The sequence below is a fragment of the Myxocyprinus asiaticus genome, chromosome 1, assembly GCF_019703515.2.
Source record: "Myxocyprinus asiaticus isolate MX2 ecotype Aquarium Trade chromosome 1, UBuf_Myxa_2, whole genome shotgun sequence".
NCBI classification, from domain to species: domain Eukaryota; kingdom Metazoa; phylum Chordata; class Actinopteri; order Cypriniformes; family Catostomidae; genus Myxocyprinus; species Myxocyprinus asiaticus.
Window position 1 is genome coordinate 30,587,878 of NC_059344.1, and position 24,854 is coordinate 30,612,731.

Sequence of the window (24,854 nt, forward strand, 5' to 3'; positions counted from 1 at the left end):
CCATACAAGTTGGATGTGGGATATTCCTATTTGATATCTCCGACCATAAATGCATTCCATTCCCCGATATTCGGAACTGCAACGCTCCCGTTAGCTTAGCAGGGGTTTGACTCTTATTAGAGATGTCTCCTAGCAACCCAACTGATAAACAATGCTGCAGCGCTAGCATTTGTGCTTCAGGTGTACGATTATCAAAAGAGATAATAATGTTTTATACAACTGTTTCTGCAGGCGTTTGTTAAACGAGCTTTAATATCATGTAATGTGGAAACAAACTCATTTATCGATTCAGTATTACTTAATAAAGTGAATGTTTATCACTTACTTTGTATATCTCCCTGAGTGTCGACATGTTTGTGTGACTCATGCCTCTGTATCTCGGCGAAATCGGAGTTGAGAATTTATGCATGAGCCTACAAGTTGTAATTCTGACTTAAAGATGCATTCCATTTGCACTTTTCCTAGTAGGAAGTTGTAAAATCCGACTTTCCGTGTTGAATGGAACGCAGCACTACTTTTCAAAACTTGATCCGACACTGAATGCTCAAGCAGCCTAATTTACACTTAAAAAACTCCTGATGTTGCTATAACAATGAAAAAAGCACATACCAATTTGCTTGAAGTGAAAATCAGCCCTTATTTCCTGTTTAATAAATTAAGCAATCACATGGTCATGCAGAACATCTCGTGTTTTTAAATCTATAAGGATCTCTTTCTCAGTGGTGATAGCGGCAGTGATGACGATCTCGCGCTCTTCGCTTTCAAATTACGTACATCATTTAAAGCGTGATTGCGTCACTCAAGGCCAGCTAGAAGGCCTCGAATGGGACATATCCTAAAGATCACACCCACCAAGAACAAATAAATCAATCTGATTGGCTGATGAATCTGACAATCTGACTTTAGCCCATTCATTTGCACTGTTGAGGGATTCTGTGGAAATTCTGAAGGCCTGATGGGGTTGGGACTATGTACAGGTTTTTTACAGATGGATAGAAGGATCCAATAACAGGAAACACAGGCTCTGCAGTTGTAGTTCCTAGCTAGAGAAGTGAGAAATGCAGATGGACCTCAAACTGCCTAAGTGTATATACTGTTGTGTTATATGCCATCTTGATGGCTTTAGAATGGGTTGAGCAAAACAAAACAAACAAAGTCCTAGTCTGTAGTGATTAAGCCTCTGCCCTGTGCAGTCTCATGCCAGGTATGGCCAGTAATCATCAGGATTTACTTTACGAAATAATGTCAATACACTCAAGAATAAGGAAACAAGGTACTGAGGTCATATACATTTGGGTTCTCGCTCATACAGGCATTATGGGTAATGAAAGAGTGGACAAACTAGCCAAACAGTCTGTCAAAAAAGAAAACATAGACACAAGTATTAGTCTCTCAAAATCAGAAGGAAAGGGCATTGTATGGAAATAAATCATTAAAAAGTGGCAGCAGCAGTGGGATCGGGAGAGAAAAGGAAGACAACTCAAAATAGAGTTGTACTGTGAAAAGGGAGGAAATAGAAAAGAGGAGACAACCATGACTAGGTTGAGAATAGGACACAGTAATCTGAATAGTACACTTCACATTATAGGGAAGCTTTTGTGACCATTGTCAGGTATCAGAAACAGTAGAGCATGTGCTTGTTAGTTGGAGGAAATATGAAGTAGAGAGAAAGGACATGATGGAAGAAATGAAATGATTAGGACTAACAGGAACAGAAGTAAAGAGTATACTGGAGTGTGGTTGGAGTGGACAAGGCAGAAGATGCTTGAGCAGCTTCCTAATAAGAACAGGATTGATGAGGAAAATATGACATACTGGACAATACAGGAGTTAAATAACTCCAGAAGATGGCAGACGTGCAACATTTAGGAAGCAAGCTGTCATTAAAGCCCAAAGAAGAAGAAGTCGTCTGCTGCAGTGCTTCGGCTCCTCAACTGAAATCAGTAGCGCCTGGATGGCAGGGTCAAGCCGGAGTGAAAACTGGAGGAATTTCAGCAGGGTAAGACAAAATAGTTTTACGTTTATCGCTGTATTTCTTCGTTTGGCGCTGATTTTGTCAAGGCAAGCAACTTTGTATAGAGGCAGTTTTCTTGCAGCTCTGTTTTTAAAGAAAACATTGATGCAACGACGTAGTGTTTTGCAGGCTTTTGTGAGTTTCTATCGTATACGCATTGTATGTAAAGTCACACATAAATGAAACATTTTATTTTGCAGCAGTGTGTTAATTATGAAACGTGGCAGGGCAGGAGTGAATCTGTACTTTTAAAGCCCTGCGGTCTGGAATTTGTCAGGAAACTCACCGCTCCCTCATCTCTGCTCAAACATGCACGTCCCACAGACTGCGATTGTATGCCAATTTCTGATTGTACTACATTTTTATTCGTTTGTAACAGACACTTCTATTCACTTGGAAATCATTAAAACGCAAACTAATAAAGTTCGTTTTAATAGTTAGCGTTTAAATGACAAATAGGCTAATAATCGAAGTAACTGTTTACTGTGTTGTATTATTTGCGTATGTGCAATAAAGACAATGTTCCCTCTTTTTATTCAAGTCTTCGTTTAAAAAAGGTTGAAAGTTCTGGCAACCCCGTGTGGCAAACTTGCTACAAATTTGCCACTCATTATTTTCACATGGAAATGAGCTGTGCGGCAAACTCTTTATTGTTGCAACAGGTTTGCCAGATAAGTGTTTGCCAGAAGCAGCAAATTGTCTATTGTTGACAAAGGTTTGCTGCAGGTTCACCACTACCAGTGAAGAGCTGCAAACTTATGGCAATAATTTGCGGCAAATCGCAAGCTCATTTTCATATGAAAATAATGAGTGTCTAATTTGCAGGAAATTTGCCAGAACTCTAGATTTTTGTAAGGTTTAGTTGATCTATGAAGACGAGCTGCAAGAGCCTCGCTGATACAGCTGTACTGATTTGGCCTAATTATTAGGCCTTGGAACAGATTGTGTGACTCTTGTGTGTTATTTGTTAGAACAAGCTATCATCTTTCCATTTCAATGGAAAAGATGTCCCCTGTGTTGGCACTGAAGAGCTAATAGGTATGTGTTGTGTATGCAGTGACTGACATAGCCTTGGTCTGTCTGAATGTATGATTATTATGTGGTCTTAACTAGGGATGGACATTTTCAATAAGTTTGTAGTTAAAACAACAACAAGCAATCGATTACTTGAAATTTAGAATTTAAGTTCAACTTTTAACCATTGAACCTGTTTTTCTCATTTTAAAAAATAACACTAGGGCTGGGCGATAAAACAATATAGAAATTTAGCTATATACATTTATTGGATATCTTGATAAATATCAATATCAAATGAATTTATATATATATATATATATATTTGGCCATATTGCCCAGCTCTAATCCATAGACAACATCTAGATGAAAAAATCACACTAAAACATTTGCTCTCACACATAGAAACAACCATTTCAAGTCTTCTGAAGCAATACACTCGCTTTAAATAATGACAGAATTGTCTGTTTGGATGAACTATTACTTTAACAATGCCATGCAGCCACAGCTTCAATCAATGCAAGATTTAGGTGAGAGAAGCAGTTTCATTGTTGCCCACAGCAGGCAAAGGCACAAAGGAAATTCAAACTGCAATATTAGTGTTTTACTAGTCGAATATTTAAAGCTGAACAGGTACTTGATTAATCAATTACTCGTACACATCCCTAGTCTCAACCATTGGTTCTTAACCAGGGGTCCGGGGCCCTTAGCAAACTTCTAAGGTGGCGGCGAGATGACCTAAAATAATATATAAAATAGGTTATATTAAAATTACTAAAATGATCAAACTGAATTAAAATGCTGAAAATGGCTAAAATCAAGAGTATCCTAAGCCTACACCATATAAGTTGAAAGTTCCTGAAACTTCCATAATAATGAAATTAATCAGGATTAAGTATTTTAATTTATTGACAAACCAAGTTTCTGGGGGTTAAGGGCCTTCTTATGTTGTCTTGGACAATTGGGGGGCTTTAGAGTAAAACGGTTGAGAACCACTGGTCCGTTTTGGTTTTGAGCAGGTAGTACCAAGTACCAAACCTTATTCAAATTAATGGCTCAGCTAATCTTTCAACCTCATGAAATTTTGTTTGAAGGCACCTTTCTTCCTTGCAGCACCCTACATGTTCCTCCCAAGTTCTTGGTGGAGGTCTGGGCTGATGAGTGCCAGACATGAGAGGCCCATTTGGGTATTTGCCATGCTCGTTGTTGGCGCCGCCCTACTGGCTGTCACCTCCACCTCATCCTTTGGTGGGAAGATGATGGCTCAGACTGCTGTAGCCCAGGCAAAGACTGCAGCTGCAGGGCGAGGCCCATGGAGCGCTAAGGACCTTCTAGACCTCTGGTACCTTGATGAGCTGTTCTCCATAGACAACATAGATGTTTGGTTCTGCTCCCTCGTTGGATCGTTTGCCATCGGGCTCAGTGGTGTATTTCCACTCTTAGTGATACCCATTGAAGCTGGGACAACCTTGAAAACTGAGGGTAAGTCACACTTGTCCTGGCATACTTGTGGTTGTAGTGTGACCCTACTTGTTTTGTAACAGTTGGTCTAGGATCAGGTTAAACTCTAACAATACTAGGTACAAGTAGCATTGTGTTACGATGAAATCTGATACAAATACAGTGAATCATACTCCTATTCATGGTAGTGTCATAGTATGGGCTAATAGACAGGGATCAGTCTTTGTCTTTTCTTTGTTCTTTAGAAGTGGGGGAAATACTGTTAGTCTTTTTTGGCAGTCCCCTTGTAGGTCATCCATGACTGGATTGCTCCAGAAACAAACACATTTTTTTTGAGGGGATGGCATGTGAGCAGAATGGAAAATCTGAGATGATTGTTGAAATGTTCTCTTCTGGTCACACATCAGGCCTAATGTGACAAGCAGACATGTGTTTATTCATACAAGCTGAAGAGAACCTGCTTGGAGATAAATGCAGGTCTTTGTACAGCTGTCTGGTTACTATATCCTCCTGAGACCCCTGTGTGACTGCTGTGCACATTTTCCATTTCCGTTTTGGATTTGTAACTAGTAGCACCTAATAAACAATCAAAAAAAATAATAAAATAAAAAATGGGACAGCAGGACTAAGTTGTGAAATTAAAGAGCACCTATTATGGTTTTTCAAATATTACCTTTCATGTAGTGTGTTATATAGCTGTTTGTGAATGTAAAAAACTCTGCAAAGTTTCAAAAATAGAAGTGCATGAAATATGGAGTTATTGACTCCCAAAAGAAAGAACCGATCCTGAACACCTGAAACGAGTTGTTAGTAATTCCAGACTTACTTCCTGTACTAACCTATGTAATTTGGTAACAAAAAACCCGCCTCTGGTTTGTTTACATGTACAGCCAGTGCAGGCTGTTAGCCTGTTAGCTGTTAGTCTCTGCTAACCGACTAACTCATGTTATTGTCAAACTACATATAAACTTACCACTGAGAAATGTCCAGTTCTCATCGTGCTTGCGATGGTGGTTCGGGTTGATCTTCCGATGTATCACTGTCAGACTCGGGCTCAAATTGGTAAGGTAAAACACATTTTTTCAGACAGAGCTGAAACTGGGATATAGTAGTGGGCGTTTCCTTTCCGACACACGCTGCAAGCGGTAGACCAATCACTACAGACTGGGACATCTGACCAATCAGAGCAGAGTAGGCTCTCTGAAAGGAGTTTAGAATGAATCCTTTAGAATGGATCATTGAATGAGTCATTTGAGACACTGGGGAAAAAAAAGGTAATGCTGCAATTTAAATTATGAGCAAATTAAAGTGTATTTTGACCTTGGATGCATGTAAATCTATTGTTTGAGACCTTTAAAACAAAATTAGGCACGTTTAAAAACCATGATAGGTGCACTTTAAGTAATACCAAGCTATATAAAGTCAATTTTTTTTTAATCAAATAGTTCATGTGTCAAGGAGTGTTGGTTATTCATGTTTTTGAGACGTTATAGACATTACAGCTGATTTTCTATAAAGCTGAATTAATAATTCAAAGTCATGGCCAGCATCATCAAATCACTGCCAACCATGTTAAAATAAAATTTTGCATTATAAAATTCTGAATCTATGTACTGATTATCATTGTCCCATGTCTGCCAAACATGTTGAGTGGTCCAAACATCAACCGCAGCCTGAAACTGAACTTTTGGTTGGATTTTAGGAGTAAATGCACTTGGTGCATAGAAAGCTATAGGATGCACTCTTGCTCCCTTGCTCCCTATTTAGTGAATGACTTAACCTCCAGTGTGCTGTCTGTCAGCACTGGTCTCGGAACAGTTCGAAATGCACCTTATTTTCATCCTAACTCCATATAAAGCCTGAATACATCTATTCCCAATGTGAAAATGCACAGTAAATATATAGGAATGCATTTAGTAATGTTAATGAACAGAACCATATTGTACAATGATGATAAAATATATAAAAATTTATATTCAAATGAAACAAAATGACCTACAGATTTGTTACTGTGAAAGTTATCCAAAATAACGAACATGTTTTTGAAACATCTGTCATAAAACTGCTCCACTGCACTCATCCGAGTACTTCATGTTTATCAGCGCGCCAAAGCGTGAAAAATGAGATAAATATTTAAAGCAACATATCAAACGTAACTAGAGATGCTACTCTTTACAACCAAACAGGTATTCTCTTCAAACTTCAAGTCTAGGCATGATCAAGTTGTTCACTAGGTGCCGTCTGGGTCATTCAAGACTCACGCACAGGTTTTTGCTGATTGGTGAAGATCCCCCATTATGCCTTCCCTGTCAAACCCCTTTGACTATCAAACACATCCTACTGAATTGTAACGACTTTGAAACTATCAGATAACGATTTTATTTAGAGACATACTTAATGGAAATATTTAGAAAGGTATCGCCTGAATGTATTTTCAAATTTTTATCTTGTATTAATCTCAGATGTCTTATATAGTTTTGTAAATGATATATATGTATTGTTTACTCTGTGCTTATGCTGACATGGCATTAAAAGTTAATAAACAAACAACCAAACAGGTTTCTTACCAGAGGCACTTTTGTTGGCGCTGTGCCCATAGATGCAGTTCACGGAAGTCGATGCCATGGTGTTTGGTCACGTGACTCAGTGCGTCAGAAGTTTAACCCTTAAATGACTCCTTAGAGTGTCCTGAACAGTATGCAATGGGTTTAAATTAATTTAAATTATGCGTTGGACATAGCAAATTCAAAATAGCGAGTCCTTGCATGAGGCCACGGGGTCGCACAGGGTTAAGGCGGGCTGTTGGGGCACCATATGCTTTTACTTCAAGCTCAAGTTCTCAGTGGGACTGTCCCTTTACCACTTTTGCCCAGTTCTCCTGTTGCAATGTCTTTCCAACTTTTTAGAGTAATTTCCCAGGCACAGATAAAGCACATTTAAAGTAGGGATGGGCATTTTCAATTATGCTTTTGGGAAACGCAGCCCTGACTGGTTCGAGCTGACAAAGTCTATGGTAATTCAGATAACCACTCTGTACAATTGTAGTGAGCAGAATAGCATCTCAATGCACAACACGTCTAACCTTGAGGCGGATGGGCTTCAACAGCAGAAGACCACGTCTAGCACTTTATTAGGATCATAGTGTTCCTAAAAAAGTGCTCTGAGTGTGTATTTCATTTTATTGAAAAAGGTTACCAAGAATGGTTTCAAAATAAGATAACTTCAACAAACTATGCTTTCATTTTGTGGAAAAATTAAATGAACAATATGCATTTATTAACATGAGGGGAAAAAATATTTGATAAATAACAGTAAAAAACATTGAAACTAATACTGACGGTATGAGGGTACTACTCAAACATAAATTCTGAGTCTACATAAAGACTATCACATATTTATCCTTTCACATGTTCAGAAAAACAAGTGGTGAAAGTTAACTTTTTATAAAATGCGCTTTGTGTTCTGAGATTTCACACACATTTCCAATGAGAAAACGGGCGAATTTGTGTCTTTTTGTTCACAAAGTCAGAAAAAAACAACATATGAATCCAAATTAACATGTATTTATACTAAAGTAATACAAAAATGACTACAAAAGATTTAGAAGTGAGTAGTTTTTCAAGATTTACGAATATACTGTAAATCACTTTAATGAATCAGCCCCCAAATGTAGTCTCCCATCATGTTCTCGTTATACTGTCCTTGGTAGCGGCGTTCAAAGTCCAGTATATCCTGATGGAAGCGCTCGCCTTGCTCCTCCAAGTACACTCCCATGTTCTCCTTGAATTTATCAAGATGAGCATCAAGGATATGGACTTTGAGGGATTTCAGAGGTGGCGCTGAGGAGAGAAACCCATACTACCCCAACCAAAAAGACCTCAACGACTTGATTAGAGATCTTGGTCTCACCAAGTCCATTGCCGAGCTTTTGACGTCTAGACTCAAGCAGTGGAACTTGTTGGATGAAAGTGTGCAAGTTGCAGATCAGAGGAAGCGTCACCAACCTTTTTCCAGCTTCTTCACCCGTCAAGATGGGCTCTGCTTCTGCCACAATGTGACCAGTCTGTTCGAGGCAATTGGAATCGCCTGTAACCAGAATGAGTGGCGCCTCTTCATTGACAGCTCATCCAGGAGCCTCAAAGCCGTGCTGCTCCATAATGGTAACAAGTACCCGTCTCTTCCCCTGGCTCACTCAGTGAACCTAAAAGAGGATTACAACAGCATCAAGACCTTGCTGGATGCCTTGAAGTATAATGAGTACGGCTGGGAGGTCATAGGAGACTTCAAAATGGTGGCATTCCTGATGGGTCTCCAAGGCGGTTTTACCAAGTTTCCCTGCTATCTTTGCCTTTGGGACAGCAGGGACACCAAGGCGCACTACAACAGGCAGGACTGGCCACAGCGGACCAAGTTCTCTGTGGGGAGGAACAACGTCAAGTGGGAGCCACTGGTGGACCCCCGGAAGGTGCTGATGCCACCACTGCACATCAGATTGGGCCTTATGAACAATTTGTTTCACAAAAGCAAAATTTTGTGGGGGAATAATAGCCATTTTCTATACATTTGAGGTATAAGCAATTAGGAAATATCACTTAATACCCAGGAACAAAAATTGTGTTACATGGTGTAATTAGAGAATTTTCATTTTTGGGTGAACTATTCCTTTAACTTAACTGTGCTAGAATCTAAAGTTTTTGATGTACATAGGAGACACGAGGGCCATTGGCATAAAATGCAGGAGTCCATGCTAAGCACGACTTATGCATTTGCTCAGTTTTCTTATACATAATGGAAACATGAATAAGTGAGAGATGATATTGGTCATTTTATTTGTTAATTGCAACAACAAATTCTGTTTAAATGACAAAGATAAACATGAACTTGATTGTCCACTGTGTTTAAGTATTTGATATGATAAAGGAATCTTGTAGAGAGAATAGCCTCAAATAACAACAAAATGCTTAGTTTTCTCTCTGTGTGAGCATGTTTGACCTATGAAAGAATTTGTTGAGCAATCATATCTTCATCTCCACATGTCATGACTTGTCTAAATAATTCTTTGTGTAGTGGATGTTCAAGAACCAACAGAATTGCATTGGAAAAGTGTGCACTAAAATTATATGGTTCACAGGTCGCTCTCTAAAGACCTTTGCAGAGGACAGTGCTGCTCACAGAAACTTTTGTCTGGAATGATATCAGTCATGCAGAAATTGATCAGAGTCTGGCAGTGGATCCCAGCCAGGAAGTTGACTGGCTTAAGAGGATATCTGCTTTAACCTACCAGTGTAGGGCACCGTGGGCAGGAGAGTTAGACTGTTAGCTGGAATTATGGTCAGTTAAAGTGTGTCCTGTCCCACTGAGGCTCAGACTCATGCTTTTCAAAGCAGTGGTGAACAATATGACAGTACTAGATATTTTAGTGCTCTTACATTTACCACAAACTTAACGTAGCACTTTATGGTTGCAAAATTCTCTTGTTAAAGCCACGAAGCTTGAGAAACTGGGATTAATGCAAAACAATGACCTGCTAAAAAGAGGATTCATATTTCAGCTATATGGAGGTTTCTACATCTGATGCATTTGCACAATTTGCTCAACACAAAATCTTCCAAATGTTGCATGTCAAGCATGATCTTGTTCATCTGTGAACTTATGCTAATGCTCTTGCTCTGTTTACAGCTGGGTGTCAAAAGCTGAAGATGCTGCTGAGTTTTGCTATTGGTGGTCTGCTAGGCGACGTGTTCCTCCACCTCCTGCCTGAAGCCTGGGCTTACACTTGCAGTCCTGGTGAGATATCTCACGTTATATATAACGTGCTGCTATTCATGCATTATTCATAATCTGTGTATGTGTGTGATTTTGCAGTTCATCTATGCTTGTTCAGTCTCTGTCAAACATGTTGAAGGAAACTTGTCAGATTGAGTGAATTAAAGTCACCATGACAACAGTTTACAAGCTATTTTTCTTCTGTAATCCAAAGTATTTGTGAGTGAAACAGAAGATACGTTGAGAAACTGTAGGGCAACTAAAAAAAGAGAAGCCTCATTTGATGGCAGTTACAGTTGATAACAAAAGTGTAACTGAACATGGCTGCTTTTCTCTATAACATTTGATCTTGGCTCTTATGAGCATTTTCTACGTGCAAAGTTACAATGTTCTTTCCTTTTATCACGTGCATTTCCCATAGCTGCAATTCACAACAACACACTTTTAGTGCTTTTTAAGAGTCGCTGTCCCAGTGTGAGTGCGAAATGTGATCATATAGTTTCGCTCATCATTGTAATTTTATTATAGCTTGGCGAGTTACTTTACTTTATAAATACATGGAATTACCTCGCCGGGAAATGTTTCAAGTAATACACTTAAGTAATTAAGTGCGTAATACAAAGTTTTGTAATTATTTTGTGTAGGACAATCTATTTTTATTTTTTTATTTTTACACAATCACTGCTTTGTTCATCATACTGTATGTGCGTTTGGAATGTTTCATTTAACACAAATTCATATGGGTCGAAGTGCAAGCTGCAAGGTCATTGAAGACTAGTGCACAATAGGATGATGGAACATGGAATGGAAGCACTTACCGAGAGTACATGCACATGCATTCACTGACCAAGCGGAGATCTGCTCCCAAATACCAGTGACATCAGTGCAGTGCAACACTGCGTTCGACACCGACCTTGAGCCAAGATAGACAATCTTCCCTTAAATTTAACATCTTAATTCCCTCTGAGTTTGTTGTTATACAATCATGTGTCAACTTGTACCAACTAAGCTACGTGGTCCTGCACACAAATCTGTGTAAGTTACTGATTTATGCTTAATTTTATCATCCATTTTATTTCATTTATCTATTTTATACCTTTTATTTAAAGTTATGTAGTCATATATTATTTTATATTAGATAATGAAAATAGGCCTATGAAAGGCAATTTGATATAAGTAGACCTATATAATTCTATTTAAATATAAATAAACAAAAAGTATCATGGTCGCATTGTATACTAATGCATAAAGTGTTACAATCTCAAAATGAACTATTACATTGTATGAAGTGTAATTTTGCAATTTGTCTTGCAGGTGTCTGCATAAGTTTATGTCCTTACGATGCTCATAAAGCTACTACCATTTTCAAGTACTAAAGTTACTATGCTTGTGGGAAACAGCTCGTAATTCTAAGATGATTTTTACTATCGTTTCTACGATCAACTTATAATGCTTTTGGGAAACGAGGCCCAGATGGTAACATTAATTCACCTTGGAGCAAAAGTGGGTCTTCCTATTGATGTTATACGCGTTCATTTGAAAACGAGGACTGACAAATAGTTTAGTCTAAAGCATGTACTTCTCAAGATGTATTAAGATTTGGAAAAGGAAAAATGCTTGGGTAGGGCACCTTGTTTAACTATTATACCTTTGCCAAGGTAGATTGGTCGGTACATTATTTTTAAGTCCACGCTTAGCTAGGTTTTTTTTTTTTTTTCACTTTTTATATTGCTTTTTATATTAGAAAAAGCAAAATCCTCTTTTTTTTTTTTTTTTTTTTCTGTGTCTGCTTGTTTGGTTTTGAATGCTGGATAGATGGGTCCCACAGACACTACCATATGCAGGGTTTGTGGGTGATCGGGGGTCTGCTGTCCTTTCTGATCTTGGAGAAGATGTTCCCTGATGAAGACAGCAATTCAGAAAGCAAAGCTGTCCACCAAAGAACCAAAGTAAGTTTTGAAAGTGCTTTTGCCCTCTGCCTACACTGTAAGGCACAGGTGATATTGCATATCATGAATGTGACAAACTCAACCATGTTATTAGGGATCTCATTGGTACAGTTGGTTTAATCAAAGTCCATACATTTCATAACCCCTCCATCTTCAGCTCATTCAGCTACTTTTTAGCCTTTAATGCAGTTTAAACTGTAATATTGGCATATATTTCTTATTTCAGCACTTTTAATGTCATGTATGAGTGCATATCATCCCACTTGAGTGGAACACTGCATCTCTGAACCTCATGGTGGAGCCAAAGTGATGCTGTATATAGTACAATTATTCACTCAACAGAATCACAGACTGTTATTTTGTCATTATACAGCCACACTGTCAAATGCTCTTTTTGCAGCAAGGAGGAAGTTGAGTCCTGAAACGTAGTGGTTTTTAATAGTAGTTACGTCTCATGTCAAAACATTATGGAAAATTTGATTCTTCGTGTCATGACCGCTTTTAAGTTTTCAGCTGCAAAAAGTCACAACTATTAAATTTTTTCTCTAAAGGACAAGCATGAGTCTGAGCTTCCTCACAGCTCTAATTCTAGCCAACATTAGCTGTCACCAGGTGGTTTTATTATTGTTCAAACCTGTAGATTAAAAAAAGGATGTTTTGGTGAACACACACACACACACACAGAGGAAATGGTCTTGACTGAATAATTGAAATGTTGTGAAGGCACACAAGTCACACAGCTTGAAACACTGTTTGTCAGACGCATATACAAAACACTACGAATCTCTCACTATTCAAATTCCCACAGAAGCTTACCTGACATTCAAGAGGAACTCTAAACCCCAGTATTTTGGGCCCCTTTCAGTATAATGCAGTCCAAGTCTCTCACACTCAGCACCTTGTTCCACTTGTCAAACTCAATTCTGAGGAAAATGCAAGCTTGTGAGCACCTATGTCTGTGTCTTTTGCATTGCCTGTAGGAGACCTGGGAGTATGATTAATAACCTCAGCTCTGTTTAGGTAGCTATAAATAGTATATAGCAGGAAGCAGCTGCCACCAGCATTCCATCTGCAGACAGACAGGCCACAGAAGTCAGCCAAGGTGCACACAAACCACAGCTGAGAGACCTTACAGTCTGTGGAATAGAACAGGGAAACGTCTAGTTCTGTTATTTCAGACAATCAAACATTTCACCCAAAAACGAAGATATTTAGAAAAATATTTCAGCTCTGTAGGTGCATACAATGCAAGTGAATGTGTCCAAAATTTTGAAGCTCCAAAGTATGCATAAAGGTATCATAAAAGTTATCCATAAGACTCCAGTGGTTAAATCCATGTCTTCAGAAGTGATGTTATAGGAGTGGGTAAGAAACAGGTCAGTAATTAAGTCCTTTTTTACTACCAATCTATACTTTCACTTTCTCCTTCTGTTTTTGGCAATTCGCATTCTTCATGCATATTGCCACCTACTGGGCAGGGAGGAGAATTTATAGTAAAAAAAAAAAAAAGGACTTTAAATATTGATCTGTTTTACTCCAACACCTATCGTATCACTTCTGATGATTTAAGCACTGGAGTCGTATGGATTATTTAATGCTGCCTTTATGTGCTTTTTGAAGCTTCAACATTTTGGTACCCATTTACTTGCATTGTGAGGACCCACAGAGCTGAGATATTCTTCTAAAAATCTTTGTGTTCTGCTGAAGAAAAAAGGTCTTGCACATCTGAGATGGCATGAGGGTGAAGAAATGAGAGAATTTTCATTTTTGGGTGAACTATAACTTTGCATATTTGTCTGCTGAGGAGTGAGACCGTTTGCTCTCAAGGAATGAAGAATAATGAATATTTTCAACAATGTCTACAAACCACATTTGTGGCATATTGAAGATTCCAACAGACTAAATGTCAGTGAGATTTAACAGTCAACATCTGGGGGTATCTGTGGCTCTTGTATCTGTGCTATGTAATGTACCCATATTTGTTAGGATTGTTTATTTACTGTGTTCTTCTCCTTGACTCCCAGTCCTCTTGTACAGATCTAAGCAGCGAGGTTTCTGTGTCCCCACAGACAAATGGCATCTGCTCAAATAACAACTCTGACTGCAAGCCAAAGACTGACATCAGCCCTTACGCAGAGCTAAAGAAAATAAAGGTAAGATGGAGCATGCACTAATCATGCCAATGTTTAGACGTGCACAGTAGAAGGTCTCTGTGATCATTAGAGACAAGTACGTTTTAATCTGGGACACAACATTCTTAATTTCAATGCGAACAAGCATGCAATTTTAACATTTGTAATCTAAGATGGAAACGGCAATGAGTAGGATCTAATTCAATAAAAGTGGATTTCAAAGATCTTTTATTTTACTTTGTTTCCCCCATTTCTATGCATTATTTTTTCTTCTTCAGACAAGTGGTTATCTAAACCTTCTCGCTAACTGCATTGATAACTTTACTCATGGCCTGGCAGTGGCTGGAAGCTTCCTAGTTAGCCGAAAGGTAAGCGCAAGCAAAGGTCGTTCCTCAAATGATTCAGCCTTAATGTTGTACTGCTACAGAGTGAATATATACACTGTGTGTGTGTGTGTGTGTGTGTGTGTGTACACACACACACACACACACACACACACACACACACATACACACACACACATATATATATATATATATATATATATATATATGTATGTATGTGTGTGTGTGTGTGTGTGTGTGTGTGTATATATATATATATATATATATATATATATATATATATATATATATATATATATATATACAGTGGTATGCAAAAGTTTGGGCACCCCTGATCAAAATTTCTGTTGCTGTGAATAGCTAAGTGAGCAAAAGATCGCCTGATTTCCAAAAGGCTTAAAGTTAAAGATGACACATTTCTTTAATATTTTAAGCAATTTTACTTTTTTTATATTCATCTTTTACAGTTTCAAAATAACAAAAAAGGAAAAAGGCCTGAAGCAAAAGTTTGGTCACCCTGCATGGTCAGTACTTAGTAACACCCCCTGGCAAATTATCACAGCTTGTAAAAGCTTTTTGTAGACAGCTAAGTGTCTTTCAATTTTTGTTTTTTGCCCATTCTTCCTTGCAAAAGGCTTCTAGTTCTGTGAGATTCTTGGGCCGTCTTGCATGCTTTGCTCTTTTGAGGTCTATCCACAGATTTTCGATGATGTTTAGGTCGGGGGACTGTGAGGGCCATGGCAAAACCTTCAGCTTGCACCTCTTGAGGTCGTCCATTGTGGATTTTGAGGTGTGTTTAGGATCATTAATCCTGTTGTAGAAGCCATCCTCTTTTCATCTTCAGCTTTTTTACAGATGGTGTGATGTTTGCTTCCAGAATTCGCTGGTATTTAATTTAATCCATTCTTCCTTCTACCAGTGAAATGTTCCCCATGCCGCTAGCTGCAACACAAACCCAAAGCATGATCGATCCACCCCTGTGCTTAACAGGTGGAGAGGTGCTCTTTTCATGAAATTCTGCACCCTTTTTTCTCCAAAGATACCTTTGCTTATTGTGGCCAAAAAGTTATATTTTAACTTCATCAGTCCACAGAACTGTTTCCAAAATGCATCAGGCTTGTTTAGATGTTCATTTGCAAACTTCTGACGCTGAAATTTGTGGTGAGAATGCAGGAAAGGTTTTCTTCTCATGACTCTTCCATGAACGCCATATTTGTGCAGGTGTCTCTGCACAGTAGAACAGTGCACTACTACTCCAGAGTCTGCTAAATCTTCCTTAAGGTCTTTTGCAGTCAAACAGGGGTTTTGATTTTGCCTTCCTAGCAATCCTACGAGGGGTTCTCTCTGAAACTTTTCTTGGTCTTCCAGACCTCAATTTGAACTCCACCGTTCCTGTTAACTGCCATTTCTTAATTACATTATGAACTGAGGAAACGGCTACCTGAAAATGCTTTGCTATCTTCTTATAACCTTCTCCTGCATTGTGGGCATCAATTATTTTAATTTTCAGAGTGCTAGGCAGCTGCTTGGAGGAGCCCATGGCAGCTGATTGTTGGGACAAGATTTGAGGAGTCAGAGTATGTATAAAGCTTTGAAATTTGCATCACCTGGCCTTTCCAAACAATGATTGTGAACAAGCCATAGCCCTAACAAGCTAATTAAGGTCTCTGAGACCTTGGTAAAAGTTATCTGAGAGCTCAAATCTCTTGGGGTGCTCGAACTTTTGCATGGTGCTCCTTTCCTTTTTTCACTCTAAATTTGTAAAAATAATAAAAATAATACACTAATATTGCTTAAAATGTTGAAAAGAATGTTTCATCTTTAACTTTATGGCTTTTGGAGATTAGTTCATCTTCTACTCACTTAACTATTCACAGCAACAGAAATTTTGAACAGGGGTGCCCAAATTTTGCATGCCACTATATATATATGTATATATATATATGTGTGTGTGTGTGTGTGTGTGTGTGTGTGTATATAAATTATATATATACAGGTGCATCTCAATAAATTAGAATGTCGTGGAAAAGTTCATTTATTTCAGTAATTCAACTCAAATTGTGAAACTCGTGTATTAAATAAATTCAATGCACACAAACTGAAGTAGTTTAAGTCTTTGGTTCTTTTAATTGTGATGATTTTGGCTCACATTTAACAAACCCACCAATTCACTATCTCAAAAAATTAGAATATGGTGACATGCCAATCAGCTAATCAACTCAAAATACCTGCAAAGGTTTCCTGAGCCTTCAAAATGGTCTCTCAGTTTGGTTCACTAGGCTACACAATCATGGGGAAGACTGCTGATCTGACAGTTGTCCAGAAGACAATCACTGACACCCTTCACAAGGAGGGTAAGCCACAAACATTCATTGCCAAAGAAGCTGGCTGTTCACAGAGTGGTGTATCCAAGCATGTTAACAGAAAGTTGAGTGGAAGGAAAAAGTGTGGAAGAAAAAGATGCACAACCAACTGAGAGAACCGCAGCCTTATGAGGATTGTCAAGCAAAATCGATTCAAGAATTTGGGTGAACTTCACAAGGAATGGACTGAGGCTGGGGTCAAGGCATCAAGAGCCACCACACACAGACATGTCAAGGAATTTGGCTACAGTTGTCGTATTCCTCTTGTTAAGCCACTCCTGAACCACAGACAACGTCAGAGGCGTCTTACCTGGGCTAAGGAGAAGAAGAACTGGACTGTTGCCCAGTGGTCAAAAGTCCTCTTTTCAGAGAGCAAGTTTTGTATTTCATTTGGAAACCAAGGTCCTAGAGTCTGGAGGAAGGGTGGAGAAGCTCATAGCCCAAGTTGCTTGAAGTCCAGTGTTAAGTTTCCACAGTCTGTGATGATTTGGGGTGCAATGTCATCTGCTGGTGTTGGTCCATTGTGTTTTTTGAAAACCAAAGTCACTGCACCCGTTTACCAAGAAATTTTGGAGCACTTCAGGCTTCCTTCTGCTGACCAGCTTTTTAAAGAAGCTGATTTCATTTTCCAGCAGGATTTGGCGCCTGCCCACACTGCCAAAAGCACCAAAAGTTGGTTAAATGACCATGGTGTTGGTGTGCTTGACTGGCCAGCAAACTCACCAGACCTGAACCCCATAGAGAATCTATGGGGTATTGTCAAAAGGAAAATGAGAAACAAGAGACCAAAAAATGCAGATGAGCTGAAGGCCACTGTCAAAGAAACCTGGGCTTCCATACCACCTCAGCAGTGCCACAAACTGATCACCTCCATGCCACGCCGAATTGAGGCAGTAATTAAAGCAAAAGGAGCCCCTACCAAGTACTGAGTACATATACAGTAAATGAACATACTTTCCAGAAGGCCAACAATTCACTAAAAATGTTTTTTTTATTGGTCTTATGATGTATTCTAATTTTTTGAGATAGTGAATTGGTGGGTTTTTGTTAAATGTGAGCCAAAATCATCACAATTAAAAGAACCAAAGACTTAAACTACTTCAGTCTGTGTGCATTGAATTTATTTAATACACGAGTTTCACAATTTGAGTTGAATTACTGAAATAAATGAACTTTTCCACGACATTCTAATTTATTGAGATGCACCTGTATATATACACAGTGGCGGCCAGAAGTTTGGAATAATGTTCAGATTTTGCTGTTTCGGATGGAAATTGGTACTTTCATTCACCAAAGTGGCATTCAACTGGTCACAAAGTATATTCAGGACATTACTGATGTAAAAAACAGCACCATCACTATTTGAAAAAAGTCATTTTTGCTCAAATCTAGACAGGCCCCATTTCCAGCAGCCATCACTCCAACACCTTATCCTTGAGTAATCATGCTAAATTGCTAATTTGGTACTAGAAAATCACTTACAATTATATCAAACACAGTTGAAAGCTGTTTGGCTCATTAAATGAAGCTTAACATTGTCTTTGTGTTTGTTTTTGAGTTGCCACAGTATGCAATAGACTGGCATGTCTTAAGATCAATATTAGGTCAAAAATGATAAAAAAAAAAAAAAACAGCTTCCTCTAGAAACTTGTCAGTCAATCATTGTTTTGAGGAATGAAAGCTATACAATGCGTGAAATTGCCAAAAAACTGAAGATTTCATACAAAGGTGTACACTACAGTCTTCAAAGACAAAGGACAACTGGCTCTGACAAGGACAGAAAGAGATGTGGAAGACCAGATGTACAACTAAACAAGAGGATAAGTACATCAGAGTCTCTAGTTTGAGAAATAGACGCCTCACATGTCCTCAGCTGACAGCTTCATTGAATTCTACCCGCTCAACACCAGTTTCATGTACAACAGTAAAGAGAAGACTCAGGGGTGCAGGCCTTATGGGAAGAATTGCAAAGAAAAAGCCACTTTTGAAACAGAAAAACAAAAAGAAAAGGTTAGAGGGCAAAGAAACACAGACATTGGACAACAGATAATTGGAAAAGTGTGTTATGGATCTTAACCCCATTGAGATTTTGTGGGATCAGCTAGACTGTAAGGTGCGTGAGAAGTGCCCGACAAGACAGCCACATCTATGGCAAGTGCTACAGGAAGCATGGGGTGAAATGTCACCTGAGTATCTGGACAAACTGACAGCTAGAACGCCAATGATCTGCAAAGCTGTCATTACTCCACGTGGAGGATTGAGAACTCTTTGAAGTTTAAGAAGTTCTGAACATTCTTTTCAAATTGCAGTTTTTCACGTTATTATCGTTATTACGTTATTAATGTCCTGACTATACAATGTGATCAGTTGAATACCACTTTGGTGAATAAAAGTACCAATTTCTTTACATAAGAGCAAAATCTGTACATTATTACAAACTTTTGGCCGCCTGTGTGGGGGGGGAGGGGGGAAATATATATATACACACACACACACACACCGATCAGCCAAAATATTAAAACCACCTGCCTAATATTGTGTAGGTCCCCCTCGTGCCACCAAAACAGTGCCAAACTATTATTCTCACCACAGTTGTACAGAGCGGTTATCCGAGTTCCCGTAGACTTTGTCAGTTCGAACCAGTCTGGCCATTCTCTGTTGACCTCTCATCAACAAGGCATTTCCGTCCACAGAACTGCCACTCACTGGATGTTTTTTTGTTTTTGGCACTATTCTGAGTAAATTCGAGAGACTGTTGTGCGTGAAAATCCCAGGAGATCAGCAATTACAGAAATGTTCAAACCAGCCCGTCTGGCACCAACAATCATGCCATGGTCAAAATCTCTGAGATCACATTTTTTCCCATTCTGATGGTTGATGTGAACATTAACTGAAGCTCCTGACTCGTATCTGCATGATTTTCTGCACTGCGCTTTTGCCAAAAATGTGTGTATATATAATATACTGTGTATATTTACTCAGTGACCACTTTATTAGGAACACCTGTACACCTACTTATAAATTGGATTACCTAATCAGCCAATCATTTGGCTGCAGTGCATAAAATCAAACTGATATGGGTCAGGAGCTTCAGTTAATGTTAACATCAACCATCAGAATGGGGAAAAAAAGTGATCTCAGTGATTTCAACCATGGACTGATTGATTGGTGCCAGACAGGCTGGTTTGAGTATTTCTGTAACTACTGATTTCATGGGATTTTCACGTACAGCAGTCTCAAAAACTTCCAGTGAGCAGCAGTTCTGTGGACGAAAACACCTTGTTGATGAGAGAGGTCAACAGAGAATGGCCAGACTGGTTCAAGCTGACAAACTCTGATTATGTTGTCTTTTCTCCTTTATTTAAATTAAGTGCCCCACAACACAATTTTTTTTTTTTTTTTTGTCACGTATAGGAGTTTGTGTAAGTGCAAACAAATTATTTGGCAACTTTTAGGTGTTAAACTTAAAACACCTCAATGTTATTCCACATAGTAAGAATTCCATTGCTAAAAGAGATCTAGTGATGTGTCATTATATTTGTAGTGCAGCAGTATTTATATGGGTTTCTGAAGTTGAAGCCCAGGTGGAGAAGCATAAGGCTCCCAACATGCGTGGGGTGGGAGTTTGAGAGGAAATGGACTGGATGCAATAGAAACCACCATGCTTACGCATACAATCACACTTATACACAATATCTCACTGGCCTGGATATGCATATTTGGCTGCAGAATTGCAAGGTAGAGTATTAGTAGTGATTTGTGCCATTTTACTGTTTTCTCTACCTGTCCTGTAGCTTCTGTTGACATTTCAGTTAAACATATGGACCAAGTGAAACATTGTCTGGATTATGAAACATAATATGGTCTCACTGCCCTACCATAGATTATAGTAAACAGAGGTGTACTAAAATGTTAGTATATTCAGACTGAGACGTTTACAGTAATTTGCAATAAATGACTTTACCCTCCCTTGACAGGTTGGTTTCTTAACAACACTCGCTATTCTGTTTCATGAAATCCCTCATGAGGTATGTTTCTCATTCTCTTCCTCAAGTGCTTTTGAGTTACGAGTAGATAATTTATTCAAGTTATACTAAACTAGACTGATTAAATGATTCCTTACTCATTCAAAGATTTGCAGGTTTACTAGCTGTCGAATCTTCTCCTAACAGAAATTGTGCATCTTGTGTACTTTAAAAAGCATTGTACTACTTCCTGTTGCTGTGCACACATACTTCACTTCTGTCTTTATGGAAGGTGGGAGATTTTGCTATTCTACTGCGAGCAGGATTTGATCATTGGAAAGCTGCCCGTTTGCAACTTTCTACAGCACTGGGAGGAGTCCTGGGTGCTTGCTTTGCTCTTTGCTCCCAGTCACAACATGGGGCAGGTAAGATACCACAGTCATCTTTGACTCAGACTATATTTTTGGGCTTTTCCTTTTTCATGAATAAACCTTGGAAGCATTAGGTAGAATGGGTTGGAAAAAAAAAAAATTACTAACGTTTTGCGCCAGTGCCACTTTTTTTCTAGCAAATGTGTTTGACTGTAAAATGTTCAGCTATTTTTGCAAATTAATTAAAAAAAATTCAAGTAAACAATGTTTAAAAGTAAACAATATAAAAATATAACTATTTTTGTTACATAAAGTTGTTGCTAAAAAAAAAAAGAAAAGTAATATTTTGTTGTAGCCCAGTTAATGTTTCCAAGGCAATTAAAAATCTGAACAAAAAAATCCATATTGAGCCCTGTTGTGAGTACCTTATCAAATGTATTCTTCTCTATTCATTCTGCTCATCCCTCTCAATAGAGAATGCCACTACCTGGATCCTGCCCTTCACCTCAGGTGGCTTTCTCTACATTGCCTTGGTCAATGTGGTACCTGATCTGTTAGAAGAGACCAATCTAAGGTAATGTGTCCCCCAATGTGTCACTCCTGAACACTAACATTGCACAGTACACTTAACCATTAAATGTTGCAGTACTTGATACTCTAGTACAGGGGTCTTCAACAGGGGGTTCGCAAATTATTGCTTGATCCACCATTGACATTTGTAATAATCACTCACTCGCACGTGAGCGACAGCGAGAGAGAGAAGTATGAATTTTAGTCTATCCACATGTTGAAGTCCTTCGCAGCTGCATGCCAAATCTTAAAGTGTGACTAAACAGTGCTAGTCAGTAGAAGTGCGCAGCCCGGACAAACCCTTCACACGACAACTGCTCATCATGAGCCGCTCAATGCGCGACACACATCAGGTTCAGCAGTGCTACAGTGGAGGGTCGCGTGAGTAAAACACATCTGCTTTTGCGTTGGTCGCGCTGTGCGGTTGAGCAGATGACAGCCTACAGTTTTTTTATTTTTATTATTATTAGTTGCTTTTTGCTTTCAGAAAAATAGCGTACTTGCCTGGTGTAAATATATATTCTGCTGAGATTATCAAGCTGGCATACACGGTCCTTAACGTTCCACACATACAAGACGGTGACTTGTTGTTTTCCTCATTACAGATTTTTACTCAATGAAATGAACAGTAATTATGAAAAATATGTATAAAATGTATCACTCTCATGAGATGAACACTCCATTTTAGTAACCTTATAAAAGTTGTTTTATTCTGCGTGGACAGGGTCTGTCTGTTTTTCTTTCTTTCTGTTTGTCTGTCTATCTGTCTGTTTTTTTCTTTCTTTCTTGAGGAGGTTTGGCACAGGGATTAACAGTGGAAATTAAAAATGTCACTTCATGCAAAATTGTTGCAGATCCCTGCTGAAAAGACCAGCTAAAACCAGCCTAAGCTGGTTGGCTTGTTTTAGCTGGTCACCCAGCCTAGCCAGGCTGGTCAGTTAGCTGGTTTCAGAGGGGGTTTGAACACTTTTTAGCTGGTCAGGCTGGGAGACCAGCTAGCCTCCCAGCTTAAACCATCTTGGCCAGGCTGACCAGCTAAGACCAGCCTGACCAACTAAGACCACCCTCCAGCTAAGATCAGCATGACCAGCCTGACGAGCTAAAAAAGTGTTCAAAACCCCTTTAAAACCAGCCTGACCAGCTACTGTATGACCAGGCTGGGCGACCAGCTAAAACCAGCCAACCAGCTTATGCTAATTTTAGATGCTCTTTTCAGCAGGGCATCATTTAATGATTATTTCAATGGCTTTGCAATGTAAACATCATGTACATACAATAATATGGTACTGTAGCACCATACACGTTTTTATAGGCATAAAGCGCAGCGCACAATGTTATACAATATGTAACGGGGGTCCCGGCTCCGTCTCTCTACCCACACAGGGGTCCTTGGCCTGAAAATGGTTGAATACCCATGCTCTAGTACAACCATTTTTCTTTTCTTTTTTTCTACTTTGGGTTACCCTTGTAAGTTTTCTTTCATAATGTTACATGTAAATTAACCTCATAATTTTACATATTAGATCAACATGATGTCCATAATTGTGTCCAATGTTCCCACAGGAACTCCTTTCTGCAGGTTCTGCTGTTATTTTGTGGAATAGCAGTCATGGCTCTCCTCTCTATCATTATTGACTAGCCACAGGCAAGCACTGCTTTTATTGAGAGACATTCATTCAGAATTACAGTGCCATCTAGCTTTCTGTAGGATATGTGGACAATTCACTCCATTGTTTAAGCTTTAAATAAGTACATGTATTTTTGTCACCCCAAAGACCATGTGAGGGAAGATTAATGAAAGAAACAGCCTTGAAAATCAGAAGAGTGAATCTGTGTATGTTTGGTCTTGTCCTTCACACGCCTTGAATCATCTGCGTTGTTCCGATGAAATTTAGACTGAACCCATGAGGCCTTACAGGCACATGCTCCAATATAAGGGAAACCAGGTTTGTACAAAAGGTGCTCAAATATCAACGGTGTTACAATGGCAATAACAACGGTTGCTCAAACATATTTGCTTGTTGCTGCTATTGTATGTGTGTGTGTTTACATTCTTTGTATGGTTGACTTATGCTCAATATAAAGAACTTGTTACAGTTGGCAAAATTGTTTTGAAAATCAGACAGAAGCCTCTACACTGTCAGTAGGTCACATCTAAATATGTGTCATTTGCTTGGATTACATATCATATTAATGTGCAGCTTACACATGCTATTTTAAACCATTAATTGAGAACACTTAATCCTGTAATAAGAGGTACACAGAGGTAATATCACAATACACAGGCTACATATATGTACATAATCAGATTTTACTGGTCACCATCATTAAAGAAGATTATTGCCTCGCATGTGTAAGCCGTTCTGAATCTGGGCAAGATATAATACTTGATTTCCTCAAGCTAGAACACTAAGGTTTTTAGATGACTGCATATTTTTTTGCACATACATCAGTGAACACTTAACAGGCTTTATTTTCTTGTATTATTCAACCATGTCTTATAAATTATGCTGTTGTTTCTTTTCCTACAGTATTTAGTCTTTTTGTTATTGGTTATGTCTTGATAACCACTACATTGATCTAACCCTTGAGTTCATTGTGGTTCTATCATTGCAATTTAGTCTTGAGTGATTCAGATTAGATCTCCCCAAAAAAGATGAGTGGATTCATAAGCAGACAGTTCTTTTTCTAAACTGACTTTGGTGCCATTTCAAAAACAGTTTTGTACATGAAATGAAAAGAATGTTCTGAATTCGTCAATTGGCAGGTCAGAGCAGTCTTGCTGGAATGTAAATATTTTAATAGAGATTATATATATTTATTCTGTTAACCATAAATGTCTAACTTTTTAAGACTATAAAGTCCTCCCATTGTTATAGTTGAAATAAAAATTTTAATGTTTGAT

General features: G+C 38.6%; 1 protein-coding gene across 4 annotated transcripts; it reads left to right on the forward strand.

Moving 5' to 3' along the window:
* The first annotated feature begins 1,904 nt into the window (after nucleotides 1-1,904).
* Nucleotides 1,905-24,854, forward strand: LOC127443835 (zinc transporter ZIP13-like). 4 transcript variants are annotated; one of them, XM_051702795.1, is made up of 12 exons: nucleotides 1,935-1,999; nucleotides 2,986-3,052; nucleotides 4,142-4,510; nucleotides 10,169-10,276; nucleotides 12,071-12,204; nucleotides 14,229-14,357; nucleotides 14,615-14,704; nucleotides 21,021-21,071; nucleotides 21,301-21,433; nucleotides 21,854-21,953; nucleotides 23,513-23,594; nucleotides 23,725-24,854. In XM_051702795.1, the coding sequence occupies exons 1-11, from the start codon at nucleotides 1,955-1,957 to the stop codon at nucleotides 23,586-23,588; spliced, it is 1,302 nt and encodes a 433-aa protein (XP_051558755.1). In that variant the 5' UTR covers nucleotides 1,935-1,954; the 3' UTR covers nucleotides 23,589-23,594; nucleotides 23,725-24,854. The 4 variants fall into 4 exon arrangements, with proteins under 4 accessions (XP_051558773.1, XP_051558755.1, XP_051558746.1 ...); XM_051702786.1 differs by having other exon boundaries at nucleotides 23,513-24,854; XM_051702803.1 differs by having other exon boundaries at nucleotides 14,274-14,357; nucleotides 23,513-24,854.

What these genes read in the sequence shown, in the direction of transcription:
- LOC127443835 (XM_051702786.1), top strand. Translation starts at nt 1,955, where the DNA reads ATGGCAGGGTCAAGCCGGAGTGAAAACTGGAGGAATTTCAGCAGG. An exon ending in TGGCACTGAAGAGCTAATAG is followed by an intron (nt 3,053 to 4,141) that starts GTATGTGTTGTG and finishes TCTTCCTTGCAG; the next exon opens with CACCCTACATGTTCCTCCCA. An exon ending in GACAACCTTGAAAACTGAGG is followed by an intron (nt 4,511 to 10,168) that starts GTAAGTCACACT and finishes CTCTGTTTACAG; the next exon opens with CTGGGTGTCAAAAGCTGAAG.